Here is a 25,034-nt window from a genome sequence, read left to right as displayed (position 1 = left end):
TCTTTGAAGTCGGCTTGGTGTGTCCCGGCCTTTCAAAATAAAGAGTAACCTAATCTTAACTCAAATGATGAAGGATTTTGAAAGTCTGACATCAGTGTTGAGTACTGTAAGGTTAACCCTGTCAGCTTTAAATGTTTGAAAACGATTAACAGTTGAAAACATAATTTTAGAAACTTAAAAAGTAATCGCAATCAGTTACATTATTAAAGTAATTGAAATAGTTACATTACTTATTACATTTTAGTTACAGTCGTGGCCAAAAGTTTTGAGAATTACATAAATATTGGAAATTGGAAAAGTTGCTGCTTAGGTTTTTATAATAGCAATTTGCATATACTCCAGAATGTTATGAAGAGTGATCAGATGAATTGCATAGTCCTTCTTTGCCATGAAAATTAAACTTAATCCCAAAAAAACCTTTCCACTGCATTTCATTGCTGTCATTAAAGGACCTGCTGAGATCATTTCAGTAATCATCTTGTTAACTCAGGTGAGAATGTTGACGAGCACAAGGCTGGAGATCATTATAAAGTGAAAGTGACGTGACATTCAGCCAAGTATGGTGACCCATACTCAGAATTAGTGCTCTGCATTTAACCCATCCGAAGTGCACACACACAGAGCAGTGAACACACACACACACTGTGAACACACACCCGGAGCAGTGGGCAGCCATTTTATGCTGCGGCGCCCGGGGAGCAGTTGGGGGTTCGATGCCTTGCTCAAGGGCACCTAAGTCGTGGATTATGTCAGGCTGATTGGGTTAGAATGGCAGACTTGACATGTTAAAAGGAGGGTGATGCTTGAAATCATTGTTCTTTCATTGTTAACCATGGTGACCTGCAAAGAAACACGTGCAGCCATCATTGCGGTGCATAAAAATGGCTTCACAGGCAAGGATATTGTGGCTACTAAGATTGCACCTAAATCAACAATTTATAAGTTCATCAAGAACTTCAAGGAAAAAGAGGTTCAATTCTTGTAAAGAAGGCTTCAGGGCGTCCAAGAAAGTCCAGCAAGCGCCAGGATCGTCTCCTAAAGAGGATTCAGCTGCGGGATCGGAGTGCCACCAGTGCAGAGCTTGCTCAGGAATGGCAGCAGGCAGGTGTGAGCGCATCTGCACGCACAGTGAGGCCAAGACTTTTGGAAGATGGCCTGGTGTCAAGAAGGGCAGCAAAGAAGCCACTTCTCTCCAAAAAAAAACATCAGGGACAGATTGATCTTCTGCAGAAAGTATAGTGAATGGACTGCTGAGGACTGGGGCAAAGTCATATTCTCCGATGAAGCCCCTTTCCGATTGTTTGGGGCATCTGGAAAAAGGCTTGTCCGGAGAAGAAAAGGTGAGTGCTACCATCAGTCCTGTGTCATGCCAACAGTAAAGCATCCTGACACCATTCATGTGTGGGGTTGCTTCTCATCCAAGGGAGTGGGCTCACTCACAATTCTGCCCAAAAACACAGCCATGAATAAAGAATGGTACCAAAACACCCTCCAACAGCAACTTCTTCCAACAACCCAACAACAGTTTGGTGAAGAACAATGCATTTTCCAGCACGATGGAGCACCGTGCCATAAGGCAAAAGTGATAACTAAGTGGCTCGGGGACCAGAATGTTGAAATTTTGGGTCCATGGCCCGGAAACTCCCCAGATCTTAATCCCATTGAGAACTTGTGGTCAATCCTCAAGAGGCGGGTGGACAAACAAAAACCCACTAATTCTGACAAACTCCAAGAAGTTATTATGAAAGAATGGGTTGGTATCAGTCAGGATTTGGCCCAGAAGTTGATTGAGAGCATGCCCAGTCGAATTGCAGAGGTCCTGAAAAAGAAGGGCCAACACTGCAAATACTGACTCTTTGCATAAATGTCATGTAATTGTCGATAAAAGCCTTTGAAGCGTATGAAGTGCTTGTAATTATATTTCAGTACATCACAGAAACAACTGAAACAAAGATCTAAAAGCAGTTTAGCAGCAAACTTTTTGAAAACTAATATTTATGTAATTCTCAAAACTTTTGGCCAGGACTGTATATTCCTTTATATATATTTCCTATATATATATATATATTATGTGAAATAAAGTCATAAATGTGACATAAACTTGAAATTACAAAACAAAAATGCAATTAAAAGAAATAAAGAAGCAATTTTGACATGATGTCGTAATTGTGAGATATAAAGTCGAAAGGTCAGGAGATAAACTCATGTTTCGTTTGTTTTTACTCTGAGGTAGAAACTCGAGCTGCAGTCTGAACGTCAAGCGCGCCCCCTGGAGCAATAATAACGCAATGTCTCATTTTCTGATAATCTCTATCCAAATGCACAATGAAAGATACCTTTACAATAATACTAATTATAAACAGCTTTAAAAATAGGTTCAACACTAGTATTTAATGTTCAGCATTCATCCTGCTTGATGTGTGACTAATATCGCGCTATTTCATTGTTTTACGCCTTTCTGAACGCACAGATCTAAAGTCTCGCGGGATTTCAGAGCGTTGACTAAATGCCACGTCGGTTCGAGAGTGAGCAGCATCTGCAGGTCTGTATCTTCCCGACTGCGCAGAATACGCGGTGTCGGAGTTTTAGCGGATTGTATCGCTACAGGAGGCGTCTACACGGCAGCAGCAGGTATTTACTGCCCGTCTCTGTGAGAGCGATCGTGTGTGTACTGTCATGATAGCAGAGAAGTGTTGATCCTGTTCAGAAACACAGACTCTGATGGAGCTGACGTCTTTATCTGAGAAACAGGTGGTTTAGACCCGATTTAAGACTGCTGGACCTGGCTTCTGTCCTCTGGTTTTCCAGGTTTCGGTGGGATTTCAGAGATTTTTAACAGAAGCTGAGGTCGAACACTGTTAGGAAGTCAGTCTTGTTACACGTTATTTGGGAGGGATCTGCTCTTAATAACCCGTGTCCACTGATCACAGGGTTTTATTGATGTTAGGTGTGAGTCCTCTCTGCTGTCGTCATGTCCGCTTTACAGCAGGATGTTGTTCTGATGTCACTTCTCTGTGTGAATATTCATTCATTCGTTCAATAGTTCGTTTTACTAGTTCAAGCTATTTGAGTTGAACTGAATCAGAGTAACTTGTTAGCTGACACACTGTAAATGCTGTGCTACTCTAAAACAGGGTCAGAGAGAGTTATGAGAATTCATGCTTTAAGGGTCACCAGCTGCCTCTGTTTTGTACCGTTCTCTGAGGTCCACTTGTATTGGTATCAAAGTCTTTACACCAAAAAACCATCATAATTTAGAAGTAATAGTCTATTTTCTGTTTTAACCCCTCATCAGAACGCTCTGTTTGAATAGATGTGGAGGATTGTAGACTCTGAAGTAAACGCCCACTGCTGTGATTGGCTAATAGTTGTGTATGATTGACAGCCTACATCCTTCACAGTTGGAGGCTGCTGTGATTTAGGTCCAAAACACATAACTCTGTGCGTTCCAAATGGGATATATTCGGAGTGAAAACAGTCGTGGCCCCATACTGAAGGGTCGTTCCAAACCGAAGTGCTCAGAACTGGCCACTTCAAAGACAGGGCTCCAAACAAAAAACTGAGTGAGGAGCCATTGGCTCCTATAAGAAAAAAACTTAGGAGCCAAATAATTTTTTTAGGTGCCACAGAATAAACGTGTTTTATTTATTTATTTACATTTCAACATTTCAATCATACTGTCATGTGTTTATGTCTCATCTTTTCTTGACTTTATCAGCATTTTAATCCATCTTGTAGATGACCTGGGAACCTTTTAAGCACCTTTTATTTTTCTAGCTGACTGATGAGCTTATTGACACAGAATGGTTATTCTAAGGTAAACGTATATTATGTTGCAATGTTTACAAGCTTTACAGGTTTTCTTTAGTTTGAAACACTGAATGAGCTTTTAAACGAGATATTTCAGTAAGTTGTACTGTAGGATCTCTTATAAAATAGCCTACCTTTTGATGTTAATTCATGTTCATTATGTACTACAGTAGTAAAGAGAAAGATTAAATGGGTTCACTTGCCCTTGAACTGAGGCGCTAAAGCGACCGCGCCTGCCGCATTAAGGAGCGCCAAAACTGTATTTATTATTTGAATTTCGTTATGAATTCAGAATAATTTTAAAGCTGGTACTTTTTATTAAAAAGTGTCAAAGCACAGAGCTTTTTGCGATTACTGGAAGGCAAATGCACTTCAAATAATGAAGTTCACGCATTAAAAGAACACAGACCAAGATCTTGTTCAGGGCTTTTCAGAGATACTAAATATTTGGATGTTTCACCATGACCACTCCCTCTCCTTGGTCTTTAAAAAATGTCTGATATTTCACAGATTCACAATGTTTTGTAGATATTGTGAGTGCACAGAAATAAAAGTAGACCCTTTACAGTTATTACCTTTATGAGCAAAAATGACGGTGTATCCACTGAAAATAATGCAAGTGATCGCCTCCATGTCCTGCAAAGCGCGCTTCAGCTTCCACTCTGCGCAGAAACTTTTGGATATACTGCACATTTATGTAGGTTTAAAGTTTAAACATTGTTACATGCTTGAACTGCTTTATAGGCCTATCTATAGATTTTATTTTATGCAAGTCATGATGATTTGAGAAGGCTAAATTGATCAAACATAGGCTCATTGTCTGCCGCTGGCCGCTTGGTGGTTACTTTAAAAATCAAAAACTTATATTTAACGAACAAAAACTGCTCAAAACTTTTTTTCAAAATTAATTTAATAATAATAATAATAACAAAAAATATAACAAAATATAATAACTTTGCCATTACATACAAAACTGAACTATTATAATAGCTGAAACAGTAGTATAAGTTGTTTTGGGAGAAGGGGGAAAAAGACAGGCTCTAAAAGTGAAAAGTGGGTGGAGCTAAATGAGCAGTGATGTAGAATTGTTGGGCGGAGCTAAACAGGCAGAAATGTAGAAGCAGGCATTGATCCTCTTCTGGGGAGGCGGTCCTTATCCACACTATTACATCATACAGTAGAACATTCCACAAGCTGTGGATTTGGCAGACTGCCTTCAATATAAGCTGATTTTAGACTAACGACAAAGTTTTGAGTTCTGAAACTTACAGGTTGTTTTTATAGTACAATGACCTCTTATATTTCAAATGATCAAGGGAATTTTGGTTTCTCAATTCATAAACCCCTTTAAAGATAAAGTACATGGACATGTTAAGTGTGAACTCAGTCAGTGCCCTCATAATGGCACTGATGATGCTCATTGTGTTTGTGTGCAGGAGGAATGGGAAGCTTCATCAGAGCACTGTTTCTGATCGCTGTCGGGATGGCGGTGTGTCAGCAGACACTTGCTCACTCGCACCATCATCACGGACACTCTCACGGAGACGGCGGCTGCCACGGACACTCACACGGAGGGGTCAAGATGCATCATGGGGCCAGCAAATGGAGCGCTGAAGCCAACCTGCCCCATGCTGAAGAGGAGCATCACGGGCATGTGCACGATCACGATCATGATCACAACCACGGACACGCACACGATCATGGACACGCACACGAACACGGAGCAGAGCAAATGAAAAGCGATGTGGAAGCAGGGAAGCGGAACATGGTGGAGCTCTGGATGCAGGTAAAACACGCTGATGGATGAGATGGTCACAGTATATAAGTAACGTCAGATTCAGTGAATTCTATAAAAGTACTTATAAATCATTTGCAGACTAGTTAATTCATAGTTTATAAATTGTAGTCTGAAATTGTTAGCACATTCCCGGCTAATGATTTTTGTTTCCCAGAACATTATTTTTATGGTTTGTTTTTGGCTAGCCAGGAGAGTTTTCCAGAACATTAGTTTTTTTTGTTTGTAAAATGTCCCTCTATTCTTATGTTCCCAGAATGTTCGTTTTTTTTGTTCCCAGAATGTTTTTTTTTTTTTTGTAGAACATTATTCTAACATTCCCCAAATGTTACTATAATGTTCTGAGAATGTTATGTTTTGATTCCCAGAACGTTAGTTTTTTTGTTTGAAGAGCGTTGCCATAATGTCGTGGCAACATTCCCAGAACATTATTTTGATAAGGTTTTTTTTGGTTTAACAGTTTTCTTAGCAGAAATAGAACGTTAGTTTTTGGTTTGTATAATATTATTATAACGTTATTTTAACATTCCCTTAACGTTATAATAATGTTTCCCTAACCTCTTTACTCCAATATGATTACCCCGCTGTACATCAGTAATCATCCAGCACTCTCACGACCCAGTATAGTATAAGTGGTATGGATGCCTAATCAGTTTTACAGAAACCATATCTTGTTTTCTTCTATTTTTTAATTTGGAAAATAATCTGAGCACATCATATGTACATTTACATTTAATAACTTAGCAGACGCATTTATCCAAATGAGAACAATAGAAACAATAAGACCAACGAGAGAACAACAGTAGTATACAAGTGCCATGACAAGTCTCAGTTAGTCTAGCACTGAACCCGTAGCTAAGGTTTTTTTTTTTTTTTTTAATAGAATGGAATAGAACAGACCAGAATAGGTTAGTGCTAGTATTAGTTGGTCAGGTGCTTGTGAAAAAGATGCGTCTTTAGATGTTTTAATGACTTAATGACTAAGACTCAGCTGTTCAAATTGAGATCGGGAGGTCATTCCACCAGCTGGGAGCAGTCCAGGAAAAAGTCAGTGAGAGTGATTTTGAACCTCTTTGGGATGGCAACACAAGGCATCGTTCACTTGCAGAGCGCAGACTTCTGGAGGGCGCATAAGATTGAACTAATGAGCTTAGGTATGTTGGTGCCGTGCCAGTGGTCGTCTTGTAGGCAAGCATCAGTACCTTGAATTTGATGCGAGCGGCTACTGGTAGCCAGTGTAACCTGATGAGGAGAGGAGTAACATGAGCTGTGTTTTGGCTCATTGAAGACAACCCTCGCTGCTGCATTCTGGATCAGTTGTAGAGGCTTGATAGTACATGCAGGAAGGCCCGCCAGGAGAGCATTGCAATAGTCCAGTCTGGAGAGAACAAGAGCTTGGACAAGAAGTTGTGTGGCTTGCTCTGACAGGAAGGGTCTAATCTTCCTAATGTTGTATAAGGCAAATCTGCAGGACCGGGTCTTTGTAGCAATATGGTCGGTGAAGCTTAACTGATCATCAGTCACAACTAGGTTTCTGGCTGTCCTGGAAGGAGTTATGGTTGATGAAGCCAGGTGTATAGAGCAGCTTTGATGAAATGGTTTGCTGGAACCACAAGCTTAGTAAGGTTGAGCTGAAGGTGATGGTCATTCATCCAGCTAGAAATGTCACTCAGACAGGCTGAAATGCGAGCAACTACCGTCGGGTCATCTGGTTGGAATAAGAAGTAGAGTTGAGTGTCATCAGCGTAGCAGTGATAGGAAAAGCCATGCTTCTGAATGACAGATCCTAATGACGTCATGTAGATGGAGAAGAGAAGCGGTCCAAGTACTGAGCCCTGAGGAACCCCAGTAGCAATAAGTTGTGACTTAGAAACCTTACCCCTCCAAGACACCCTGAAGGACCTACCTGAGAGGTAGGACTAAAACCACAGGAGTACGGTTCCAGAAATGCCCATCTTTCGGAGGGTGGACAGGAGAATCTGGTGATTAACGGTGTCAAAAGCAGCAGACAGATCCAGCAAAATGAGTACTGAGGATTTGGAAGCTGTTCTCGCCAGTCGCAGGGCTTCAGTAACCGAGAGCAGAGCAGTCTCAGTTGAGTGGCTGCTTTTCAAGCCAGATTGGTTGCTGTCCAGGAGGTTGTTCTGTGCAAGAAACATAAGCCCCTTTCACACTGCGATTCCGGCAAATACACGGGTAATGTGTTCCGGCAATTGTTCCCGGGTCGCTAGATTTTGCACTTTCACACTGCCAGTTATTACCCGGAATATGTGCGTGCGTTCACACACAACCCGTAAAGGTCCCGTGAAGACACGTGATATCAGGGTGTGACATGTAATGTACGAGTCGAAAACACTAGGCACATTAACTTTCACTTAAGCTGGTGAACGATCTCAGCTTCAGCGCGGAAAGTAAGGAACTAACTGATCTCTGCTTCATTACAGTTTGCACATATTTTTTCATCGTGAACATTGATCTGCCTTCAAAACACGCTAAAAGAGTCGCGTGATAACGTGCGTCATCACTACGACACGGCATTAGTTCTGGCTTTTGTTCACACAGCGCTCGTTCCGGGACTGAACCCGGCAATGTTACTAGGTCCCCGACCCGGGTTCAATCCGGAATCAATCCCGGGACGTGTTTGCTTTCACACAGAAACAGCAATGTTCTGGCAATTTGCCGGGTCCAACGTGCAGTGTGAAAGGGGCTATAGAGAGCTGGTTGAACACAACTCGCTCAAGTGTCTTTGCAATGAATGGAAGAAGGGATACCGGTCTGTAGTTTTCTAGAAGTGCTGGATTTAGAGATGGTTTCTTCAGCAGTGGGCTTACCCGAGCCTGCTTAAATGCTGAGGGAAATGTTCCAGAGTGAAGAGAGGAGTTGATAATGTGAGTAAGTGAAGGTATGACTGAAGAAGAAATTGCTTGGAGGTGAGTGGGGATCAGATCCAGTGGGCAAGTAGTAGGATGACTGGACAGGATAAGTTTGGAAACGTCCATCTCTGAGAGTGGAGAGAAGGAGGAGAGAGAGTGAGCATTAGTCGTTGTGAAGTTATCCTCAGTCTGCGGTGTGGAGAATTGGTCACTGGCTACATTTACATGCACCCAAATAGTCCGTTTGTAATCGGATTGAAAAACGTTCATATAAACCTTAAATCGATCGGATTGAGCTCGATCCGAATGAAATATCGATCGGATTGAAGGGATTGTTGTTGTTGATTGTTTTTTGGGTGATAAATATGAGCAGCACAGCACAGCGGTTTATATGTATATTTATCCATAAATGGAATATATTAATTCTGCTGTTAAAAACAAATAAAGAAACCGTGTAGGAGAGTGGTTATTATGTGCAAACAGTGAGAAACTCTATATTATCTATGTCACTTTCACTTTTCACTTTCACTATTTGAGCAGTGTGCGCATGTCAAAAAATCTATTCCGATTTGAAGCTTGTGACATATAAACACACACATCAACCCGATCACTTTATTTAGCGTTCATGTAAACACTACTATCAGATTCATCAATCATAATGAATTCAGTCTGATTGAACCAAAAAGTGTGCATGTAAACATAGCCACGTGAAGAAAATTGCAAAGTCATCAGCTGTAAGAATCGATGGAAGAGGAAGGGGAGGAGGACAGAAAAGAGAAAGTTTTGAAAAGTGTGCGAGAGTGCGAACAGTTGTTAATTTTGTTGTGGTAGTATATTGTAAGTCTATATATTATATATATTTATATAAATTAATTTAATATAAATATATACTACATGTAAATATTTACTAAATATATACTGTGTGTATGTGTGTGTGTGTGTGTGTGTGTGTGTGTGTGTATATATATATATATATATAATATATATATATATATATATTAAAATAAATATACACAATACACATATTATGTAAATAAAAATGTGTATTTTGGATGCGATTAATCGCGACAGCCCTACTTTTAATATATATTAATAATGTAGAAACTACAATTTATTAACTATGAATTAACTATAACCTAACAGTATGCAAAATATTTTTCTTTTTTTTTGTAGTTTGTTTTTTACTGTATTCCTGCTAAGTGTTTTTCTGTTTTAAAGTATGTGCAGTCATAAGTGTGCATGTATCAGCTGTTTGACAACAGGGTGTTTCACATGACACTGCTGGACCGTCTGAAGTCAAACAAAATAATACTGACTTGATCAGAATGGGATGAAGTTATGTTTACATGTATATATTTAAACCAGAAAAATAATATTCAGCACATTTAGAAAATGATGAAGTGTTGTTTTTATTTGTCAGTCCTCAGGCGCTCTGCAGTGCCTCCTGTAACCTCCAGGCGTCTGGGGAGGTCCTCTCTGAGTTTTCTCTCTCTCTCTCTGCTGGTTGTAGGCGATTGGAGCGACTCTGCTCATCAGCGCTGCTCCCTTCCTCATCCTCTTCCTCATCCCGGTGCAGTCAAACACGGACCAGCACCAGAACCTGCTCAAAGTGCTCCTGAGCTTCGCGTCCGGAGGTTTGCTCGGAGACGCGTTTCTTCATCTCATCCCTCATGCGCTGGGTGAGTGAGTCACGTGACCATCACATCCTGTCACATGACTCGATGAGTTCAGCCCGGACTGAACAGGGTACACTGTCCGACCGTAGCCTCGTCTTTAGGTCTGTCGTTTCCGCTGCCGTCTACACTGGAATAATATAAATATATTAGCATACTCGAGTCAAGTCTGAGCTGAAGTCTTTTAACAATGCAGATTGTGTCAAAGCAGCTTTACATTATTAAACAGGGAAATAGTGTGTGGCCAGATGAGACCAGCAGTCTGCTTCTAGCTTGCAGCAAAGCTTTCTGAGTTGTGTATTGTTTTATGAGCTGTATAAATCCAAGTCTAGTTTTGGTAGTGTAGATTTAATTCATATGAGGAGCTGTTCTCCTGTCAGAAGACTCGGCTGCTGTTGCAGGCAGATGTAGTTCTGAAATCTGCCATGCTAACCCCTCGATTTCATCTCAACACAGAGCCTCATTCTCATCACGGCCAATCGCACGGAAGCGGCGAGTCACATGGTCACTCACACGGTAGGTTATTGTTCAATCCCTGAAGTTATAATTTGGCCAAATGGAATACGAGAATGTGATTTATTGGAAGATGTTCTTTTGTTTTTCTGAAGTCAGTCAGAGCTTGGTTTCTGTCGCAGGTCATGGTCATGGTCACATGATGTCGGTGGGCCTGTGGGTGCTGGCTGGCATCGTTGCGTTTCTGGTGGTTGAGAAATTTGTTCGTCTTTTGAAGGGAGGTCACTCTCACTCTCACTCTCATGGTAAGAGTCTTAAACTAATGCCAATACATCAGGGCTGCTTGATTATGGCAAAAATCATAATCACGATCAGATTAAGCAGCTGTTCCCAGTGCTGTAGCAGAAAATAACGTCACATTACCATCAATCCTGCTGCTGCTAAATAATACTGAAATAGAATTTCTCTCTTTTTTTTTTCTTTTTTTGTGAGCAGTGGTCCGGACGTTGTTGACAGGTTTCCAAATACAATAAAAACCCTTTCTTGCCATGTTTTCAGCTGCTCCAAAAGCAAAAGACAGTGATGAAGAGGATGATGACAAGAAACAAGAGAAAGATAAAACTGCTGACTCTGATAAGAAACCTGTGAAGAAACCCTGCGAGACGACATCGGGTATGAAAAAGCTCCGGTGTCTGAGCTGTTGTGTGTCAGCCGCTGTGTCGCTCACAGGAAAACTCTGTGTGTCTGCAGATATTAAAGTGTCTGGTTATCTGAACCTGGCTGCTGATTTCACCCACAATTTCACGGACGGACTTGCGATCGGAGCGTCGTTCCTGGTCAGCCCGGCGGTCGGCGCCGTCACCACCATCACCATCCTCCTACATGAAGTGCCACACGAGATCGGAGACTTTGCCATTCTTGTCCAGTCGGGCTGCACCAAGAGGAAGGTACAGAGCTGATCTGTCAAATGTAAACTCCTGGTTTGTGTTCTTCTTCAGCCTGAATTGTGCTGTTTTCTGAATCGTTGCATGCGGATGTGGACGATTCTGCTCCGATGCAGTAATAGACCAGAACTGATAATAGCCTACTGACGTCATTCGCATATGCACTTGTCACAAGTATTACAAAATGCACTGACTAATGCTAAATCTGGGGGGGGTCCTGTAGCTAATTTTACATAATGATTACAAAATTTGTGTAAGGGTGTACACATGTGAGGCCGTGTTTAAACAAAGTATTTTAGGAGGGCGTGGACGAGTCTTAACCTTTATAAAGAATATCTCTTTGGATTTCAGACTTCAGTCTTTGCAACTTTACAGATCTTCTTTATGCACCAAGAGCTTGTAACACTTGAAATCACATCATATGACCCCTTTAACACTTATTTGGATTTATTATTCATTTGTAATTATTTTAAAAGGTAGCCTGCTTATATAATTTATAAAATGCACAAAATAACTGAAATAATCTTGATACTGCATTGAATCGAATGGTTGAGATGATAGTGGTAATGGAATGATGACTGTTTGCTCAGGCCATGTGTCTGCAGCTGCTGACGGCCATCGGTGCGCTGGCTGGAACCGCCTGCTCTCTGCTGGCTGAAGGGGTGGGAGCCGCGGCCACCGCCTGGATCCTGCCCTTCACCGCCGGAGGCTTCGTCTACATCGCCACCGTCACCGTGCTCCCAGAGCTGCTGGTGGGCCGCTCCAGCCTCTGGCAGTCGCTGCTGGAGATCCTGGCCCTGCTGTTCGGCGTGGGAATGATGGTGCTGATCGCCGAGTACGAGTGAGGGACACACGGAGCCGTGTCTGAGAGAAGAAGCTGTAAAACCAGGCCAAGAGACCAGTGCAGGGTCACCTGACCTCTACAGACCAAGTGTGTGTTGAGATGAATGATAGCATTGACTACAGAAACTAAAAAACTGAATGAATGAGGGAGAGAGTGAAAGAAATGAAGTGCTGAGCTGCACTCCAGACCAACATGAATGGATCACTTAATCATTTTAGGCTTCTGTGTACTGTTACAAGACTCCAAGAGATTTGCCCATTTCATTCCCAAGATGCATCGTCTGTGTTGGCTGGAGCGCTCCGATAAATGCTTGTCTCACCAGTAGACTGCTTTTCTAGAAATATCAGTTGTGTTACATGATTAAATCATTTTGCTGTTCGCACAATAAAGGTTAACCTGATTCTTTCTTAAGCAGCGTGTGCTTTCTCTTTGACAGGGAGATTCTTTGATTCCTCTGATGAAATATTCAAACACACACACACACACACACACACTTGCATTTGTGGTTTACGGGGACTCTACATAGGCCTAATGTTTTTATACTCTACAAACTGTATTTTCTGTCACCCTACACCTAAACCTACCCCTCACAGAAGACTGCTGGCAATTTTTGAGTTCAATTAACACAGTTTTGTCTGGGGTTTTTTAGCCTTTTGTTTTACGGGGACACAGGAAGTGTCCTCATAAACCATGTTTATGTTGTGGTACCCATGTCATTATATACATTTGTGTTCTCATAAACCATATGTTAAGGTTTTATTTTTTATTTTTTTTGGCTGACTCTGTATGTTGAGATTTGCTTTAAACTTGACTAAAAAAAAGTTTATAAATCATGTATATCCGTACTCTTACTTAATCCTCTTCATCCCATGTGAGACACAAGGCCACTATCATTATATAAACATTATAAAAATATATAAGGTATGATTTACCACAGAAATTAAAAGATTAGGTTGAGTGAGAAAAAGTGAGCTAAAGTGGTGTGTACAGTGCTAGCCGAATCAATCAGAGCTCCTCAACAAACTATACATGTTAAACAGGAGCACATGTGAAATACTCAAACTTTTCCAGGTGATAGACAGACAGATAGTTGAATGTCTGTTACTTTTGTACATTGTTCAAATCTGATCCTCCTGCCAGAAAACTGTGAAATAATCCTTCAGGACATTTTTTTAACGTTGTATCGTTACAGTTGAGCTGCTGTTAAACTCCCTGTCCACGTCTCCGCTAGGCTCCTTCAGCCATGATGTGCTTAGAACTTTCCCAGTCCGCATACTGGTGGAGTGAACTCTAGTAAAACAGTAATAGCCTATATTTAAAATACATCGATTTCATACAAAGTATAGTTCAAATCTGTTAACATATTTACTGACATATTGCCCGAGACTTTCTGATATACTTTATTTGGAATACTACTTGTGCACAGTATTTTAATATTAAGCCTAAAATGTGTTTTAATGGCACTATTAATGAGGATTGTATGATTTTTTTTAATAATATCAGTCTTTAAATGCAAGATATCTGAAGTGTACTTGCAATAGTTTCACTTTAGCACAATCTAATATACTTCAGTATCTTTAGTTGGACTTCAGCACTTCTTCAACACAATTAAAGGGCATTTAGTACAAAATTAGTTGTTCCAGTTTAGCAGACTTTAAGTATACCAGTTTAGTATACTAAAAGTACAATTGCAGGGTATTTTTATTAAGTACATAAATAATATGTAAATTATTTGTAGTGAAATTCAAATACCTTTTAGTATATTTATTTTTCACTAAGGTATGCATCAGACTTGCATTCCCAAAAGAAAACTGTAGACACAAGAAGAAGTCATGGTCATCTCAAGCACTAGTGCTGGACGAAGTACACAAATCAAGTACTTGAGTAAAAGTACAGATACGTATAATAAAATATTACTCCAGTAAAAGTACTTCTTTTTCAATTGTACTCGAGTGAAAGTACAAAAGTGTACTATTTTTGATGTACTTAAGTAAAAAAGTACTGATAGATTTATTTAGCAATATTATATAGGCTACTTAATTTAATTTTATATTAGCACATTTTCTTTTATAATCCTACTGTTTAAAATACCTGTGATTTTCCCAAAATAACCACTATATGGAGTCAAGATATATTTTTGGACTACGTTGACGAGAGTGATGTGGTAATGTTCAGTGTGATGTACCTGAGAGAAAACAGATTGACCATCTGATCTTCACCAGGAAGAAAAAAGTATTTTAAAGTGTGCTGTTTTGCAGAACATCACAGTTATATATGACATGAGAATAAGGCCTGAAGTTAGGAAGAACATTTTAAGGAAAATATAATTATATTTTCATAATGATTTTTTTCTTCTCAAACCTTGTCTGTGGTGCAAAAAGACCCCTGGCCACATGCCCCCAGAGGGCATCACTTTCCACTTTGATAATTACTGTAGTTAACATGTTCTGAACATCACAGCCTTTCTTTTTCCCTCAGATGTAATCTATCTAGGTGGTTGAATAAATATATAACTTAGCACCAGCAAGCTTGTTAGCTGGACAGTTAGCATCAGCTAACAATATTTACTTATTTTCAGTATGGTTATGAAGAAACATTCACATCCGTCTATTTGGCTTGTTAATCCAAACAATATAAAAACAGACGTCACATAGAGCATGCACAGCATTTTAATAAAACTGTTAACGTTGCGGCAGCCAGATCACAAGATCTCCCGGTTCTTACTTGTGAATTCAGTTCACTGGAGACTCGCACTAAACGGTTCATTTGAATCAGTGAGTTGTCGACACGAGAACAGCTGCAATTGAATCATTCTTATTCGTGAATGAATCATTTGGTGCGATTTGCGAACTGATTTAAAAGGTTCATTGAAAAGAATCAGTTCGTTCTTGAATCAGACACCACTTCTGCGTCTCAGAGCACGTGATATATTATAAGGAGTAACGATATGTTTTATTAAATGTAGTGAAGTAAAAAGTATGATCTTATGCTTTGGAATGTAGTGAAGTAAAAGTTACTCAAAATAAAATTACTCCAGTAAAGTACAGATATTTAAAAAAATTACTTAAGTACAGTAACAAAGTAAAGCTACTCCGTTACTGACCACCACTGAGCACCCTATCTGTCTCTGAGCAGTGAAACCAAACACCCTCAGCCTGTGAGAAAGATTGAAATATCACTGCCCTGGAGAGGCGACTGTTCAAAACCCTCTGATCAAAGTGGATATGCCTTATCACCCACAATCACATAAGGCATCACTTCATTTGTTTTGGGTGGAGGAAATTAGCTTTACAGAGAAAAACAGCCCATCGAGGCTACCACTATTAGCAGGAGGCTGAATATGAATATGTTTTCCATCTATGTCCATCTAATCCTGCTATGGAGCCAGAATCATCACAGCCTTGCAATTTAGGCCATTGTATTTCGACAAGCACGTTTGTTTCAGTGCTTTTGCAGTGTCTCCATTTTGAACATCATTTGAAAGTAACTTCAATAAATTGTTTGGGGAAAGAGCTCATGTGCAGATGTTTCATTTGTAAAGTATGGAGCACGTTCTTAAAGCAGCTTGCATGTCTGATTACTCTCTCTTAAAAAATATACAAAATAAAAATGCTATGCTTGGACCCATTTACACCCACAGAAAATTGAGAGGGACAGATCGAGGGTATTTTGTTTTATTACTCCACCTCTGTGTTGACTGATTTAGATCATCTAGTGGAATGACACATTTCTCCAAATCATTTCTCCAAAAAGTCATCTACTCTATAACTCACCCGGAGGCTCTAATCACTTCAAATTAAAGACCGTGCTCCCCAAATTTCATCAGCATGTTTCCTGCCACACCAGAGGAGACAAAACTTTGGATCATGTTTACACAAACATTGAAGGAGCTTACATCGCGACCCCCCCCCCCCACCTCGGACAGTCTGATCACCTTTCTTTGTTTCTCAGCCCCAAGTATTCACCCCTCATCAACCGTGTGAAGCCATCAGTGAGGACCATCAAAGTGTAGCCAGCTGGAGCAGACTCTTTACTTCAGGACAGGTTTCAACACACGGACTGGAGTATGTTTGCTTCTCAGGCTGCCTGTGGCTCTCACACGGACATTGATATCTATACCTCCTCTGTACTGAATCACATCAACACCACCATTGACAGTGTTACAACTGAAAAACAGATCACAACATACCCTAATCAGAAGCCATGGATGAACAAGGAGGTGCGACATCTGCTGAAAGCCCGCAACACTGCCTTCAGGTCAGATGACGTGCAGGCCTACAGTAAATCCAGGGCTAACCTGAAAAGGGGCATCAAAAAGACCAAGTACTGCTACAAGCTGAAGGTAGAGGAACACTTTTCCAACTCTGACCCCCGACGCATGTGGCAGGGCATCCAGGCCATCAGTGACTACAAGCCTAGCAACTCTACTCCAGCGGTCAGGGACGTCTCCTTCCTTAACGAGCTAAATGACTTTTATGCTCGCTTCAAAAGCGACAGCAAGGAGACGGCCACCAAAACCACACACTCAGCAGATCACCAAACTCTCAAACTCACCTCCACAGATGTCAACACTGCATTGAGCCGGATCAACGCACGCAAGGCTGCTGGCCCGGACGGCATTCCAGGACGTGTGCTTAGGGTATGTGCAGAGCAGATATTTTCAACCTGTCCCTCACCCAAGCAACTGTGCCAACATGCTTTAAGTCCACATCCATTGTGCCAGTAGCGAAACACCCCTCCCCAATGTGCCTGAATGACTATCGCCCCGTAGCACTCACACCCATCATTATGAAGTGCTTTGAGTGATTGGTCCTAGCACACCTCAACACATACGTTAGGATGTTGTTTGTTGACTTCAGTTCAGCATTTAACACCATCATTCCCTCCAAGCTGACCACAAAACTTGGAGACCTGGACATTAACACCTCCCTCTGCAACTGGATCATGGACTTTCTGACCAACAGGCCTCAGCATGTTAGGTCAGGCCACACCTGCTCCTCCACCATCACACTTAACATCGGCGTACCACAGGGCTGTGTGCTGGGTCCATTCCTCTACTCCCTCTACACCCACGACTGCAAGCCTGTGCATGGATCCATCTCCATCATTAAGTTTTAAGATGACACCACGGTGATTGGCCTCATCAGTGACAACGATGAGACTGCCTACAGGGAAGAGGTACAGCACCTGGCCACATGGTGCGCTAACAATAACCTCCCACCCAAAACCAGCAAGACAAAGGAGCTCATTGTGGACTTCAGGAAGAAGAAAGGAAGCATGCATGACCCCATCCACATTAACGTGATGGTTGTTGAACGTGTCTCAAGTTCCTGGGAACTACCATCTCGGAGGACCTGTCCTGGACCACAAACACCTCCAGCCTGGTTAAGAAGGCTCACCACCGCCTCTTCTTCCTCAGGACACTGAAGAAGAACCAGCTGTCTTCAGCCATCCTGGTGAACTTTTACCGGTGTGCGATCGAGAGCATCCTGACCAGTTGTATCACAATCTGGTATGGGAACTGCTCAGTGGCTGACCGCAAAGCACTGCAGAGGGTGGTGAAAACTGCCCAACGCATCACGGGGACACCACTCCCTGCTATTGAGGACATCCAGAGGAAACGATGTGTACGTCGAGCTCGCAGCATTCTTAAGGACTCCTCTCACCCTGACCATAGACTGTTTAACCTCCTGCCCTCCGGGAGGCGCTTCAGGAGCCTCCGGACAAGGACCAGCATATCCAGGAACAGCTTTTTCCCTACAGCTGTCTCCTTGCTGAACTCTGCCCTCTGACACCCCCCTCTGACACCCCCCACACCATACACACAGACTCCTCCCCCACTTCATCACTACATCTGACTGATTTATTTATTTATTTATTTATTTACAACAAGCAAAAAACAGTAAACTTGCTATTACTTGCACTACTGTCTGTTCATCCAGAAACACTGAATAATCCATTTGCACACTGAATATTTTCTATGTACTTTACTGTCCATTGCAATAGTGTAAATTATGTTCATATGTTCATAGTTCTGCCTATAGTGTACATACACTCTCACATATTCCATCTGTATAGTATGTCCATAGTACACCTATCTGTACATCATGCTGATAGTATTTAAAATCTGTAAATTATGTCCATAATACTTATCTGTATAGTTATTGTACATATTGTAGACCTTGTATATTCTGTACTTACTGCTTATTGCACTTCTGGTTAGATGCTAACTGCATTTCGTTGCCTTGTACCTTACATGTGCAGTGACAATAAAGTTGAATCTAATCTAATCTAATCTAATCTAATTTAATCTAATTAGGAAAACAGTGTCAATAATGCAAAATGACAGTTAAAGCAGTTCATCATTGAATTCAGTGATGTCATCATGCAGCTCAGTTCAGTTTAAATAGTATCTGTGCAATAATTTGCAATCAAGTTAACGATATCGCTGTAAATGAAGTGTCCCCAACTAAGCAAGCCAGAGGCGACAGCCGCAAGAAAACAAAACTCCATCGGTGACAGAAAGGAGAAAAAACCTTGAGAGAAACCAAGGCTCAGTCGGGGGGCCAGTTCTCCTCTGACCAGACGAAACCAGCAGTTCAATTCCAGGCTGCAGCAAAGTCAGATTGTGCAGAAGAATCATCTGTTTCCTGTGGTCTTGTCCCGGTGGTCGTCTGAGACAAGGACTTTACAGGGGATCTGTCTCTGGGGCTCTAGTCCTGGTCTCCGCTGTCTTTCAGGGCTGTAGAGGTCCTCATTGAATTACTTTATGATAAGTATGTTTTTTCAATAGTGTGTTGTTTTTAATGTGTATTTTCAATCTGGGTTTAATATGCAGTAAATTTGAGATGTGTGTCTAAGATACTTGGCTGTGTTAATTGTTTTTGAGAGCAATTATATTTTCTATAAATTTGTTTAAGGAAAAACTATAATATGGTGTTTCTGTTGTCATGAAAATGCTTCTCTCCACAAATCAGACACTAAGATCTACTCTTGATGACATCCATAGAAAAGAAGAAGAAGAGAAACCTACAGTAGAAGAAAAAGCTAGAGATAAACAAGTGACTTAGAATGTATTATAAACAAACTCAACAATGCCAAACTACAGAACTAGACTGCCAGAGATCATACAATCCAGTCAAACCATACTGAAGATACACAGGAACTTGAGAAATGATCAGTTTCAGAATCCTGCTTCAGGCGTTTCAGTGCTCACTGGCATGCAAAATGAAACTGAAACTTTATCTCATGGTTGTCTGTTGCTGGGCATGCTCCTGTATTTGAACAATGTGCCCAGTATTATAGACTTCTGTAGTGTAGTGTTCTGTAGTATAGACTTCTGTAGTGTAGTGTTCTGAAGTGTAGACTTCTGTAGTGTAGTGTTCTGAAGTGTAGACTTCTGTAGTGTAGTGTTCTGAAGTGTAGACTTCTGTAGTGTAGTGTTTTGAAGTGTAGTGTTCTGTAGTGTAGACTTCTGTAGTGTAGACTTCTGTGGTGTAGTGTTCTGTAGTGTAGAATTCTGTAGTGTAGACTTCTGTAGTGTAGTGTTCTGTAGTATAGACTTCTGTAGTGTAGTGTTCTGTAGTATAGACTTCTGTAGTGTAGACTTCTGTAGTGTAGTGTTCTGTAGTATAGACTTCTGTAGTGTAGACTTCTGTAGTGTAGTGTTCTGTAGTGTAGAGTTCTGTAGTGTAGACTTCTGTAGTGTAGTGTTCTGTAGTGTAGACTTCTGTAGTGTAGTGTTCTGTAGTATAGACTTCTGTAGTGTAGTGTAGACTTCTGTAGTGTAGTGTTTTGAAGTGTAGTGTTCTGTAGTGTAGAATCAAAGATGAGAGTCATGAGTTAATTTCTCACACATGCACTGCATACCTTGGATGCATTATCAACTGCTTTGGATACAATCCAAATATAAATGTGTAGTGAGCAGAAATGACAAAAATATTGTATGAAAGCATGGGATGTCTGTGGTACATTTGCATTATGGATGTGTGGCAGTGTATCGTGAGACTGGAGCACATGTGCTCATGGTGACGGAAGCGAGTGTGAACACTGAGTTTCCTTATTCCTCAAAAATGAAACTTAAGTGTGGTGCTATGCTGCAGCAAACAGATTCTTCCCTTTTCAGTAAACATCAGCATGACAACTGTGGAAATGTGCAAAACTGTGGTTTATATGTGAAAGCATGACCTGTCGAGGGGTTAGCAAACTGGAGCATTTATAAGTAAGACCCCTGCTCCCACGTCTCAGAGCAGATGAACTGCACCTGACAAAGAGACTGGAACATGAGCATTTTCAAAGTTATCCTTTTAGTCAGTGAGTATACATCCATACACTGTGCTCTATTAATATAGAAATGGCTAAAAACGCATCTCTTCCATCTTTATAACACTCTCTATTCTAAATCTATTTTATCTATTTATCTTTTTTTCATTAAAAAAAAAAAACCTTTAAGACTTGCACTGTATTTGTTTTCTTTTAAAAAAATCTTCTTAATAATAAAAATTTTAATTATTTTTTTTTATTTATTATAGGCGTATTATTAACAAACAACAACAAAAAAACTGTGTTTTCTATCTGCTTGTTTTCTTTAAAAAAAAAGGCATCTAACACTAGCTTTCTCTGTTCTTTTTCTGTTTACTTTCTATTTATTATACATTTAAAAAAACTGCCATGTAAGCTAACTGAGACTTGTTATAACACTTGCATATCATTGCTCTTTTGTCGCTTTGGATAGAAGCATCTGCTAAATTACTAAATGTAAATATATATATATATAGTGTGTGGTTTCCTAGTTACAACAACTGATTTAAAGAACTGCATCTTGTCTTTCCTAGGCATCAGCACACAGTGTCACGCAGACACGGTGAATATGAGCGTCCGGCTGGAGCAGAATGTCACTCTGCCCTGCTTCCTGAACTCCAGCTCTGAGATGGCATGGTATCGACTGAGCTCTGAGAAGATTACTTTACTCATATCTGCAGCAAGAGGAAACCTTAAAAAAGAAGATTTAGTTACTTACTATAATGAGAATGGAAGTCACTTTGGGCTGGAAGCAGACAGGAGGCTTGACTCGGTCAGCCTGGTGATCGCTGGGGTCAGAGAGTCGGATCTGGGGCTGTACTACTGCGCTCTTGGTGTCAGTGCAAAGACGATGCGCTTTGGGACTGCTGTCCGACTCACATTTGCAGGTTAGTGCCCTTCAGATCAGCCTAAACATCATGATTTTATATTATATTAATGATGTTATACTTCAAAACGGCAGAAGCACAGAGAGCTGTGATGTCAGAGCAGGGAGCTGTAAAGGTGTTCTGTGTTTTAGTGGATCACTTCTCCAGAACAGACCTCTTCCTTCATCAGCATGGTTCAGATATAGTGCATAACATCAAAGCAGTCTGTTGGAATAGTGCCATCGTATTAAGACTTCCAGCTAAATGGGAAATACATTTCCTAATTATACTTAGCAATTCTACCTCATATTTATAAAAAATAAAAAGTACAATACCAATTCATCAAGGTGCAGCAGCTGTCAGAATATAGCGCTGAATTGTGAATGCTTTATTTGTTGACAAGTCATTAAGATTATTAGTGCACTAAACCTTTCTTCACTGTCTTTCTAACACTGAAAAACCACAGAAGACCTATTTATGGAGAAGGATTAGTTTCTGAAGGATATGGTTTGACTGTAACCTCTGTTTTCTGTGACTCTCATCTGTTCCAGTGAAACTGCTGCTCTTTCCACTGGTTTGGTTTTGTGTTTCAGATGCTGAACAGCAGCGTTCGTCAGATAGTGTGGGCTGCAGGACGCTCTTGGTCTGTGCTTGTGTCATGTGTGGGTTTTGCAGTATTCTCTGCGTGTGTGTGCTCTGTTACAGGCAAGGTGAGAAACAGAGAACCCCAGCTCTTAAAGGGGTCATAAACTGCCTGTGTTTTTGTTTTGTTTTTTTGTACTGTTCTCTGAATGTAAAGATTTTTACATTAAAAAAACATCATAATTTAGAAGTAATAGTCTATTTTCTGTCCTGTTTTAACCCCTCATCAGAACGCTCTGTTTGAATAGATGTGGAGGATTGTAGACTCTGAAGTAAATGCCACTGCTGTGATTGGCTAATAGTTGTGTATGACTGACAGCCTACATCCTTCACAGATGGAGGCTGCTGTGATTTAGGTCAAAAATGCATAAATAATCATATCAAATTATTTGTAATAACAGACAAAGCAATAGTGATCACATACTTAAAACAGTTTCTTACGCATGTGTTGCAACATTACTGTTATATCTAATATAATCACACAGCATCATCTATCAAATTCAATCTTTCTGAAAATCCTGCAATTGTGCCTTGTTTGTTCATGAATCCGCAGTAAAATGAAGTGAACAAAGAACCAAGGTTTTACTGACATGTTCTGGATCTTCATTAAAAATAAAGTTAATTCTAACATTGGGATCAGAAGGACAGTGACGCAAACACTGTTTTTCCACAGTTTGTTTATTGTTAGCATTATTTACACTATGTGCGCGAATCAGTGGGTGGGGCTAAACAGGCAGCCCTGTATAATCAGTGGGCGGGGCTAAACAGGCAGCCCTGTATAATCAGTGGGTGGGGCTAAACAGGCAGTGATGTAGTGACTCTTCTGGGGAGGCGGTGCTTATCCACACTATTACATCACAGAGTAGAACATTCCACAAGCTTTTGCTTTGGCAGACTGCCTTCAATATAAGCTGTTTTTAGACTAACAAGAAAGTTTTGAGTTATGAAACTTGCGGGATGTTTTTATAGTACAGCAACCTCTTATATGTCAAAATATCAAAGAAATGTTGATTTCACAGTTCATGACCCCTATAAAACAGCATGAACCCCCAAAAACCTGATTGAAATGCAGGTTACACCACACAGTGCTGTGCATCATTTTACATGTGTTTTTCTTTTAGGTTCTTCCAGGGTCTCCTGCACCAGCTGCGTGTCAGAAAACTCAAATATCAAGGTGGGATGGACTTGGATTCTTTAAAAAAATGGCATATATGCAAAAAAGTAGCATAAGAATGGGATAACTAAAATTCTATAAGCACAAAAAAAATGTAAGACATTGGCATTAGAAAACTACAAACTCAGAATATGATGCAGGATCAACGTAAAAACAGGTATAAGAATACCACAAAGAAGTGGCCTAACTACGAAAGGAACCTTTGTTCTCCTGTTTGTCTGTAGTTTGTGTAGTTTGTGTGCTCTGAGAGTGATATTAATATTGATTCATTAATGCAGGGAGATGCTGTTGTTTTCCAGGCAGCACAAGTACAGTACGCCAGTCTCCGGTTCCTCAGACGGTCTAGAGCCGCGCCTCCCGCTCCAGTCAACGTGACATACGCAGCTATAACCAACCACACGTCCTGATTTCACTGCATTTAATCAGCTTCATACTAACAGAGACAGTTTAAGAAGTCTACTATACCAACATCTATACTCTGAACTTATTCCAAGCCTGTAGAAAAAAACATTATTTATACAATACCATTCAAAAGTTTGGGGTTGGAATGATTTTTAAAGGTTTTGAAAGAAGTCTGTTTTGTTCACCAAGGCTACATTTAGTTGGTTTAAAGGGGTCATCGAATGCAAAATTCACTTTACATGTTGTTTAAACATAAATGTGTGTTGGAAGTGTGTGTACACATCCAACCTATAATGATAAACATCCACCCAGTGGTTTTTTTAAAAAATCCCCTTTCTCAAATCAGGCTGCTCTGAGATTCCTGTCAGAATGATGTAGTTCTGCACAGGCCCCTCCCACAATAGTTGATTGACAAGGCTGTCTTACCTTAGACCCGCCCTGAGTGAGCTGTGATCTGTCCACCATTGTGTCAAGTCCAGTGCAGGGGAAGACACAGAATAAAAGAATGACTCGTGTTGTGTTGTTGATGTAATGATGAACACAGCAGTCATCATTTACTGCTAACATCTGAGCGCTGAACACGCAGTGGATTACATTTGTTTCTGAAGAGAATGTGTCCTGATCTTCATGAATGTGTCTGTTCACGCGATCATTTGTGATCCAGCTTCACCTCCAGAAGAAGTGAGTGGAAGCTTCTTTAATCAATCTTTGGCCTTTCCTAATCATGTGTTCGTTAGCAAGAACAGCTCGTCAGTCCTCTGAAGAGAGGGGCGGAGTCAGCTCATTAGCATTTAAAGGGACATGCACCCAAACGGCTTGCTGTGAACAGAGCTGTTTTTGACAGGATAAAAAGGTGTTGTTTTACACTACCACTGAGAAACTTTAACCAAAGTATGATATAGACGTTTCTTAAGACCCTAAAGAATCTTATCAACTTGTGGAAAATGGGCTTCTGATGACCCCTTTAAATACAGGAAATAATGTGAAATATTTTTGCAATTTAAAATAACTGTTTTCTTTTCAAATATATTTTAAAAAATTTTTTTTAGGATCATAATTTATTGTTTTCAGGATTCTTTATATAAAAATTTCAAGGAAACAGCATTTATTAAAATAGACTTTTTTGTAAGATTTTATAAAAGTATTTACTGTCACCAGTTTATAGTATCATTGTTATATATATTAAATGGTAGTGTATATTACATGTGCTATATTACTATATTATGCCTGCTATAGACTATCACTTATCATTCAAAA

The 25,034-nt window shown here is 40.4% G+C and overlaps 2 protein-coding genes across 2 annotated transcripts; both read left to right on the top strand.

Moving 5' to 3' along the window:
* Positions 1-2,474: 2,474 nt before the first annotated feature.
* LOC109056796 (zinc transporter Slc39a7) lies at positions 2,475-12,803 on the top strand. Its single transcript, XM_042745095.1, has 8 exons — positions 2,475-2,631; positions 5,247-5,596; positions 9,989-10,157; positions 10,608-10,667; positions 10,787-10,909; positions 11,163-11,276; positions 11,355-11,551; positions 12,139-12,803. The coding sequence occupies exons 2-8, from the start codon at positions 5,252-5,254 to the stop codon at positions 12,391-12,393; spliced, it is 1,263 nt and encodes a 420-aa protein (XP_042601029.1). The 5' UTR covers positions 2,475-2,631; positions 5,247-5,251; the 3' UTR covers positions 12,394-12,803.
* A 7,403-nt stretch (positions 12,804-20,206) lies between these two features.
* LOC122140773 lies at positions 20,207-24,796 on the top strand. Its single transcript, XM_042745706.1, has 5 exons — positions 20,207-20,705; positions 21,227-21,580; positions 22,153-22,269; positions 23,323-23,375; positions 23,675-24,796. The coding sequence occupies exons 1-5, from the start codon at positions 20,675-20,677 to the stop codon at positions 23,780-23,782; spliced, it is 663 nt and encodes a 220-aa protein (XP_042601640.1). The 5' UTR covers positions 20,207-20,674; the 3' UTR covers positions 23,783-24,796.
* Positions 24,797-25,034: the final 238 nt, after the last annotated feature.

Source organism: Cyprinus carpio, chromosome B19 (assembly GCF_018340385.1).
Source record: "Cyprinus carpio isolate SPL01 chromosome B19, ASM1834038v1, whole genome shotgun sequence".
In the NCBI taxonomy this organism is placed as follows: Eukaryota; Metazoa; Chordata; class Actinopteri; order Cypriniformes; family Cyprinidae; genus Cyprinus; species Cyprinus carpio.
Note: the sequence above shows the minus strand (reverse complement) of the source record. Positions and strands in the feature narration are given on the sequence as shown.

Excerpts from the sequence above, each read along its gene's own strand:
- LOC122140773 (XM_042745706.1), top strand. The coding sequence starts at position 20,675 with ATGAGCATTTTCAAAGTTATCCTTTTAGTCA. Across the intron at positions 20,706-21,226 it reads CAAAGTTATCCTTTTAGTCA|GCATCAGCACACAGTGTCAC; the intron begins GTGAGTATACAT and ends TGTCTTTCCTAG. Across the intron at positions 23,376-23,674 it reads CAGAAAACTCAAATATCAAG|GCAGCACAAGTACAGTACGC; the intron begins GTGGGATGGACT and ends GTTGTTTTCCAG.
- LOC109056796 (XM_042745095.1), top strand. The coding sequence starts at position 5,252 with ATGGGAAGCTTCATCAGAGCACTGTTTCTGATCGCTGTCGGGATGGCG. Across the intron at positions 10,158-10,607 it reads TCTCATCCCTCATGCGCTGG|AGCCTCATTCTCATCACGGC; the intron begins GTGAGTGAGTCA and ends ATCTCAACACAG. Across the intron at positions 11,277-11,354 it reads ACCCTGCGAGACGACATCGG|ATATTAAAGTGTCTGGTTAT; the intron begins GTATGAAAAAGC and ends GTGTGTCTGCAG.